We start from the raw sequence: 8,842 nt of genomic DNA on the forward strand, positions 1-8,842 counted from the left end.
TGCATGTGTATGTTTAAGCACTTGGTAGCACATATTAGCTTAAACATTGTGTCCCCCTTTATAGTACAACTTTTCCTATACTCAAATTCAAAATATAAAAGAATTTAAACCTCCTTTGAGTTTGAATCCATCTACATTTGTAATTTGGTGCTCCTCCATTTCATGTAGCATCCTCAAACATGAATTCCCTACTTATCATCTCGATAAATCTTATTAGTTCTCTATTTGCATGGTCATTATCACCAAAACCCACAATTAGGACTTGATTGCACTTTCAATCTCTCCCTTTTTGGTGATTGATGACAACCCAATTAGAGCTTACAAAAGATATGAAATAAATACTGAGATTTTTGAGCCATGGGTGTAGAGCCTCCCCTAAGTATGTGAATAAAGAATTGAATTCTCAAATTGGCATAAGAAGCCAAGATTCATATTTTAGTGAAAGTGATGGGGCTCCCCCTACATCCATGCTCCTGTGGGGTGCTGCATATTGTGTCAGGTATGTAAATCATGATGCAAATGATAGTTTATGCATAACATGGTTTACTGTTGTAGCTAGGTGCGGCACTGCCGCACTTGCTGTAATAGCACATATCAGAACAGACATCACACAACATATGATACATATAAAGATATACATTCTAGCATAATTGTATCACAAGCGACAGCATAGATTAATATATGTTCATATCCTACACATATATAAAGTACTTAAGTAGCATTATTACATAAATAGAGTTTCTAATGGACTCTCAAACTCTCACCTAATGAAGACTACTCTAAACGGATACGATCATGACTCTAGCTACAGCAACCTCCTCTCTATGGCGTCAAAAAAGTTGTTGACCCCTCTAATTTTCTCCCTCTTTAGCATAAAGCACCAAAAAGAGAAGAAAAAAAGAAATACCAACACTCACTCATCCTCTTAGATGGTGTCCCAATAGACATCATCCCCACCAGTAGCTCCGCTAGCACCTGCAATGTCCTCCTCTCCACCATCATCATCGTCGGAGGAGGAAGAAGAAGACACCACCACCCTCCCTTGGCGATGAGTGGTCAAAGTGTGGCGCTCACGCCTGGTGCTCCTCCTCGGTGGCATTGAGCTCCACAATGACGAGCCTCCATTTGTCCAAGCAGCAAGGTGTCATTACGCTGAAAGCGCAAGTTGCAAACATATATTTCAAGTGTTTCAGAGTTATGTTGCAAGTATTTTATATCATTGTTGCAAAAATAGATCAGGATGTTGCCCATGTTGCAAAGACTATATATGTATGTTTCAAGTGTACGTTCTAAATGTTTCATCTATTTCAGATGTATATTGCAAGTGTTTCATCTGGATGTTGCAAAAGTAGATCCGGATGTCCGTATGCATGCATGTTGCAAGAGTATTTTTCAAGTGTTACATCCGTATGTTGCAAGTGTTTCATCTGGATGTTGCATATGTTTTTTGCAATGGCTACACACGGATTTTAAGTTTTTTCTAGTGTTTTGCAAGTGTTTTAGACATATGTTGCAAGTGTTTTAGTTGTTTTTGGACGTATGTTACAAGTGTTTCATCTGGATGTTGTAAAAATAAATCTAGTGTTGCGCATGTTGCAACGGGACCCATCTGTCGTTACCGCATGCTATAGCTGCTAGGACGTTGTCGTGGGTCAACGTGCGGGCGCCTAAGGCGGGCAGACACATCCTCTGCTCGGCATCCACAAGCGGGGATAGGTGGCTAGGACCCATGTGGGTTCCTAAAAGCTCTAGTTTGGTTTTGATGAATTGATGACACCTTATGTGCTAACCTAGTTTATCAAAGTGGTCATGAGATAGGTAGCACTATTCCAAGTGGTGGAGCAATGGTGAAGATCATGATGATGGTGTGACCATGGTGATGATCAATTGCTTGGACTTGGAAAAGAAGAAATAGAAAAACAAAATGGGCTCAAGGCAAAGGTAAAAATCATAGGGCCATTTTGTTTTGGTGATCAAGACATTTAGTGGGTTTGATCACATTTAGGATAGATAGCCATACTATTAAGAGGAGTGAAACTCATATTGAAATACGGTTATCAAAGTGCCACTAGATGCTTTAACTTATTGCATATGCATTTAGATCTAGTGGAGTGCTAACACCCTTGAAATTATTTGTGAAAATATGCTAACACATGTGCACAAGGTGATACACTTGGTGGTTGGCACATTTGAGTAAGGGTGGAGAAGTTGGTGAAGTGGAGGAGTTGATTTTCACTAAAAATCAGTTACCGGACGTAGCTGACATTGTGACTGAACTCATGGTGTCAACGTCTGGTCATTTATAAAACAAGGTGGCGTTCTCAGGCTGCTCTCAGCCACTGACCGGATGCTGGAGCAACTGGTGACCTGACTCGCCGAGGGTGCGTCCAGTCAGGCTGACGATTGGTGATGTCAGCAGAGAAACTCGCCGAGGAGTTGGATTGATCAGACGTTGGACCGCGTCCGGTCAGGGTGGACTTGATGCGTCTGATCACGTTTGGCTGACTCTAGAACCTCTCTGGAGTTGACCTGACATGAGGTGGCTGAAGTGATTGGCGCGACCGGTAATTTGTTGGAGGCGCGCGGTGTTTTGAGCATCAGACGCGACGCGGGAGCGACAGGTGGTGGCTCACCGCGTCCGGTCGTCACTAACTCGGTCGCGCAGGAAAATCTAGTCGTTGGAGATCAGCGGCTCTCGTTTGAAGGAAGTGACACATGGTAGCGGATCAGCGACCAAACGCTGAAGGTGGTGCGCCCGGTCACATCGACCGGTGCGTCCGGTCACCCCGAGCTAGGCTGCTCTGTGAGCCCAACGGCTCTATTCGTGGGGCTCTCTATTTAAGCCCCTTGTCCGACTCGAGCTCGCTCTCTTAGCCATTTGCATTGACATAGCAACCTTGTGAGCTTAGCCAAAGCCCTCCCACTCATCTCCATCATTGATTCATCATCTTTACGAGATTAGAAGTGAATCCAAGTGCATTGCTTGAGTGATTGCATCTAGAGGCACTTGGTGTTTGTGTTTCGCTGCGGGATTTGCTTGTTACTCTTAGTGGTTGCCGCCACCTAGACGGCTTAGAGCAGTGAGGATCGTCGAGCGGAGGTTGGTGATTGTCTCTAGCTCCAATTATGGTGATTGTGAGGGGTTCTTGACTTTTCCCCAGCGGAGAGCCAAAATATACTCTAGTGGATTGCTCGTGCCTTGTGTGATTCTCATCTTGTGTTGGTTTTGCGGCACCCTATTGAGAGTTTGGCGTGTGATGCCAATTAGCGCCTGAACCTCCAAGTGAGTGAATCATCACAACGAGGACTAGCTTGCCGGCAAACAAGTGAACCTCGATAAAAAATCTTGTGTCACATTGTCCGAGGATTTTTCATTGGTTATCTTGTGATTGATTGATTGGCTCTAACTTGTGATTGGCTCATACCTCGACACGTCGGTATAATCATCGCCATCCTCTTTTATATTACATTCCTAGTGTGTAAGCTAAGCTCTTTAGTGTAATTAGTTTTGAGAGCTAGCTTGCGTCGGGTCTAGTGGTTGGTGAGGCTATTTAGTTAGTCTTTGGGAGCTCACTAACTTAGTATAGTGACATAGTCATTGTATGGATAGAGACTATAGCAATTAGAATTATAGTAGGTGGCTTGCTTTTTTAGTAGGCTAGCGTAACATTCGTTTCGTCTTATATTTATCTAACCGCTTTGTTGAGTGTTGTTGTAGAAATTTTTAATAGGCTATTCAACCCCCTCCAGTTATTAGGACGTTTCAGTTCCCCGTGTGGGTGCAGTGGTCAGCGAAACAGAGCGGGCACGGTGGTAGAGCGGTACACAGCATGGGGTCAACACTGTGGGGCACACGAAAACAGGCGGCTCAGGCTCCTTTCGCGTGCTGACGCAGCCTCCCACGTGAAGGACCAGAGGCGTTCGATATTTTGACGGCTTATGACGTCCGAGCGCTAGGAACGCCAAAAAAAAATGCATGATGGAAGAAACTCCACTGTTTCAATTATTTGCCGCGGAGCACAGATACAGTTATTTGCAGTCCCAAGCTCTTCCTGTTGTGCTTGTGCGTATGCCCTTTCTGATTAATCCTCAGGAGATGCATCCTATAATACATAAAACAGTAATCTTATCTGATGAACGTGCACTTCCTGTGATATCTAATTACTGTCTCTCCTGTTATGTCAGAGTTGACACTGGTATATCAACGGGCAAACTTTCTTTTCAATTTTCAATGGGACATTTCTCAGTCTGGGTATCATGCTAGCAATATCACCTTATAAAGGGATAACTTGTCCAAGAACTAACGAAAGGCCAAAAAATTTTCACATCATCTAATTGAGGAAGTAGGCCTGGGGCTCGCCTGTGGCCTCTTGTTTAGGACCTTAGGTGACAACCGTCTAGGCAAACCAGGACATGCCTCTAATGTCTACACATATTACAGAAAATATAATCTACTGGAGGATTATATTGTCATTATGTACATCTCAAAAGTAACTCTAAACTCCACTGGGTGCATCAAGGATTGTGCTTGGGAAGCCAATCATGTCAGGCTCAAAGAACTCTCAGCTGAGTTAGAAAGGCGGAACACAAGTCCAGAAAGAGGAGCTGTGGCCCACTGACCCTTTGCAGGTCAAGAAGGTACTTCTCATCCCTCGTCTTGTAAAGCTGCAGTCAGTGTAAGTGTATTAGAATTGAGTGCATTTTCCAAGTAGACTTTATGCAACAAAAAGGGACATCTAGTATGAAATGAAAGTACAATTATGGAATATGTTAATTTGAATCACAAATATAGTTGATCCTAAGGGATTGTGAATATTGTAGCAATTCAGAAAAATAACCTGGCATGCAAATGTAATCCTGACAAAGTAAAGTTTGCTGCATAAACATAGCACATAAAGAAGTCAAGGTCATATGTTAAAGAGTTATGCAAAGTGTCGTTCATAGTCTGCACAGCGAATGTTGTAATCAAGACTATGTTACATGATATATTTATTTAAGTGCGCATGATTAAGATTCCAAATGATACCTGAATCTCAAACTTCACTATAGGGGTTGATTTCGCCATGAGATCATCAGTTTCAATTATAGCAGACTCCGCACTAAAGCCATCACTGCTATGCATCATACTCTCCAGGCAGCCAGGACTCCATCTGCATTTCATGTTGTAGTGTCCAATCTTCTTCCAGTAAACATTCAGTTCTTGCAGAGCTATAAGCACTTCACTTATTATTTCTCGTGGATGTGCTCGAGACTGTTAGACAATTACAGATATATGAATCAGAATAATTCAGGAAAGACAATATAAGATTAAGATGTACTTAACATGAAAATTACCTGAAGACCAAGGGCCCATTTCCTTTCAGCTGCAAAATGCTGCCTCAAGCCAGACCCCGGAGATTCTGTAAACCCATGCTGCCGAAGTTCAGTTGCTGAAGTTGGTGTGTCAGCGATTACTTGAGAGAAAGATGAGTCCTAGAGATCACAATCACATAAAGCAAGACAGAAAATTAGCAAGAAATTTATAGCATCACAAGTACTGAACAGCTCACAATCAACATCTGGAAATACAAGAGAAAAGAAAAACCACACTCACCATAGATTCTTGAAACTCAGATCCAAGATAACCACTGGTTGTACGAAGCCTATTGTCCAAGAGTAAATAATAGGCAACTGTTGCCTGCACAGCCAAACTGTGTCATGATACCATAAAACAACCAAAGGAAACAGAGGGTAAAGCAGATACCTCATTCTGCAATCTGTTTTGCACAGATTCAATTAGCTGATTCTTGTCAAAACCCATCTTAATAACATCATTAAGAGTTTCCTCGTCGAGCTACAAAATTCAAAACAATGCCAAATCATTTGCTGAAGTAGAAAAGGCAGAATAAGGATTTTACAGAATAGCGCCATCGATAAAAGCAGAAGATTCTAAAAGTTTGAAGGAAACAAATACACGTCGTCAAGTTGATGCACACACAATATCATTATACCTTTTTAACTTGTTGAGCAGTATCTGGAGGCGGCACAGCCAAATAGCGTGGAAGTCGAATCTTGAACCACACATGTTCACGGATTTCACGTATTGAAATCCTTTTCATCGGATCAACAACTAGCATTCTGGGAATCAAGTCCCTGGCTGAAGGTGAAAAATGACTAGGAAGGGTATATATTCCACCCTACAATTAGATATAAGAATTTACTGAGCATATTAAAATTAAATATAAAGGAATCCTTTTTTCAGGTAAATCAATGAGGCAATAGCTACCTTTATTTTCTTGAAAAGGTTTGGAATATTCTCATCATCAAAAGGGAGAGTACCACAAAGAAGAGCATAAAGAATAACGCCACAGCTCCAGACATCAACTTCAGGACCAGCATATAGTTTACCAGATATGACCTAAGAAAATAAGGAAGAATCGTGTCATAGCAAGTTATATAGGTAAATGGGACCATGAAGAATGCTAATTGTAAATCTTGCTAGATGATACCTCAGGTGCTGCATAATTCGGGCTACCACAACTCGTCTTAAGAAAGTGACCATCACGCATAACATTACTTAAGCCAAAATCGGCAATCTTAACATTGCATTTTGAATCCAAAAGAAGATTCTCTGGCTTTAAATCACGGTGAACAACCATGTTCCTATGGCAATATTCAACACCAGATATGATCTGCATAAAAAGTCAATAAGAAGAAAATTATCGAACTAAGCTCAATGAACCAAATAAGCACAATTAGTCAATTCTGATCACCGATATGACAGAAGCAAAACGGTGAACAGATTTCAAATATTTATCAGCTCACAAAACAGCTTATGCCAGCCATACTACAGTCTGAACCAGGGATTACAATGCATTGTGCAATTTTTGGAATGAACATAGTAATATGCAAGAAAGCCACCTGCTGAAAAAAGCGCCGGGCTTCTTCTTCGTGTAGTCTTCCCTTCTCAACGATGTAATCAAACAACTCTCCAGATTTAACATACTCCATAACAACATAAATATCATCAGGTGTATCTATCACCTCATAAAGGCGTATGATATGAGGATGCATAAATAGTCTCAGTATCTTGATTTCTCTCTTCACTGCAGGTACATAATAAGAGAGAATTAAGCTTAGTACTTCATCAGGAAAAAAAAATCCAAGACATAACAAGGAGCTTTGCTGCGTGTCTATAATCTATACATCACGTGCCAAGTTTAAGAACCACAAACCAATGTTCTGTACACTGACCTTTCTCTTCCATTTCCATGCTTCTGATCTTCCGGCGATTGAGGATCTTGATTGCCACCTTATGGCCAGTCAATATATGTTCCGCGATCTTCACTTTACCGAACGACCCAATTCCCAGGGTTTTGCCAATTCGGTAACCGCTCAAAGGGTTGGCATCTCTTCCAGTCCCCTCCATCGTGTACCTGAATCACAACCAAAGCATATCATACTAGTTTGAGGGCAAAAGAAAAAAAAAGAGCTAAAACCATGTGCAGTCGTGAGTATGAAAATCTTCTATGCACTGATACCATTCGAAGGTTGGACCTAGACGACCGAAACACGTAATACCGATTCAGGCTCAGCAAAGACACAGCACGCCTCTCTTTTTTTTCCCACAACGGTAGAACCGAATTTCATTACTTCAGCAACGAAATTACAAGGTTCGACGGTTTCAAAACACCAGCAAACTAACAATAAACCCTGCCACTATGTTCCTGATCACAGAGGGATCAGCCAACATGTGGCCAAAACAGCACGCCTCAATTTACTCCGCGGAGAGGCGGGGGAGCCGAACCAGAATCCCGTTGCCAAATCCTCAAACTATGTTTCAGAAACTATGCGCACCCGATTGGCCTTGGCCTGTAGAAAACGAAGCTGAAGCGCCCCAACCCCTGCACAGGCACGGCACGCCGCACACCCGAACCGCTAGCGCGCCATCCCACGACGCGAGGCCCCCGGATCTGGCGGAGCAAGCCGGGCCACGAAATCCCTCTACGCTAGCAACGGGACACGAGTCACAGAACCCAGCTTCTTCACGGCTCAAACACCCAGCCAGACGCGCAGGCTCGGAGGACAAAGAGACAGGCAGAAGCAGGCGCAGAGAGGTGAGGAGATTGAGGGCGTACCTCGCCGCAGGGGAGACGCGGGGAGCTGGGTCCCGCCCGTCGGAGCAGGCGGCAGCGTAGGCGGAGGCGCAGCTCGCGGCGGATGCGAGGTCGCGGGGAGCACGGGAGAGAGCCCAGAGGAGAGGCGGAATGCGCCTGACACACGAGTGACGCGAGAGAGAGAAAGGTGGGGGAGAGAAAAGCGAGGCTCACATGGGACCTACCGCAGTGGCGGGCCTCGAGGGCGTGGTGTGATCGTGTCCGCTCGCGGCGCGCGAAGATTCGTGCGTGCGCGGGCTTTGCTGGGCGTGGGGGACCGAGCGAGCGATCCGACACGTCGACTCCGGGCCCGGACGGACGGGAGGCCGGGAGGGGGACGGTTTGGCGTTTTCGGCGTTTCGGTGGGCGCGTGGGATTGGCCGTGCCCGCGGCAATAATTTGGCAGGTGGATCTCTCGCGGTGTCCTGTAGTACAAGTTGTGTCCCATGCCTACGTGACGCGCGCTCAGACCGGGCTCACCTTCCTTCATCTGATGCATCAGCATCACTTCTGCCTCGCGACTTCGCGTCACAACGACCCGACGCTCTCCACTCCTGCTGGTCGGTTGGTAGTACAGTATGGGCAAACAACGGCGGGATGGACCGATGGAGGGCCTGTGTTGTGTAGGATGAACATTGTAACGGTGTGGCTACCACCCGGATGTTCGGACAGATGCCCGCGCCCGCTGGCCTGCCTAGTTGTCTATC

The 8,842-nt window shown here is 44.5% G+C and overlaps 1 protein-coding gene across 1 annotated transcript; it reads right to left on the reverse strand.

Annotated features, from left to right (window-relative positions):
* Positions 1-4,258: 4,258 nt before the first annotated feature.
* Positions 4,259-8,249, reverse strand: LOC136518788 (serine/threonine protein kinase OSK1-like). Its single transcript, XM_066512475.1, has 11 exons — positions 8,118-8,249; positions 7,234-7,415; positions 6,901-7,085; positions 6,489-6,671; positions 6,266-6,397; positions 5,991-6,176; positions 5,744-5,833; positions 5,594-5,677; positions 5,335-5,472; positions 5,027-5,251; positions 4,259-4,665 (listed from the first exon to the last, which is right to left on the reverse strand). The coding sequence occupies exons 2-11, from the start codon at positions 7,406-7,408 to the stop codon at positions 4,552-4,554; spliced, it is 1,512 nt and encodes a 503-aa protein (XP_066368572.1). The 5' UTR covers positions 7,409-7,415; positions 8,118-8,249; the 3' UTR covers positions 4,259-4,551.
* Between the last annotated feature and the right edge of the window lie 593 nt (positions 8,250-8,842).

The sequence above is a fragment of the Miscanthus floridulus genome, chromosome 17 (assembly GCF_019320115.1).
Source record: "Miscanthus floridulus cultivar M001 chromosome 17, ASM1932011v1, whole genome shotgun sequence".
Taxonomy (NCBI): domain Eukaryota; kingdom Viridiplantae; phylum Streptophyta; class Magnoliopsida; order Poales; family Poaceae; genus Miscanthus; species Miscanthus floridulus.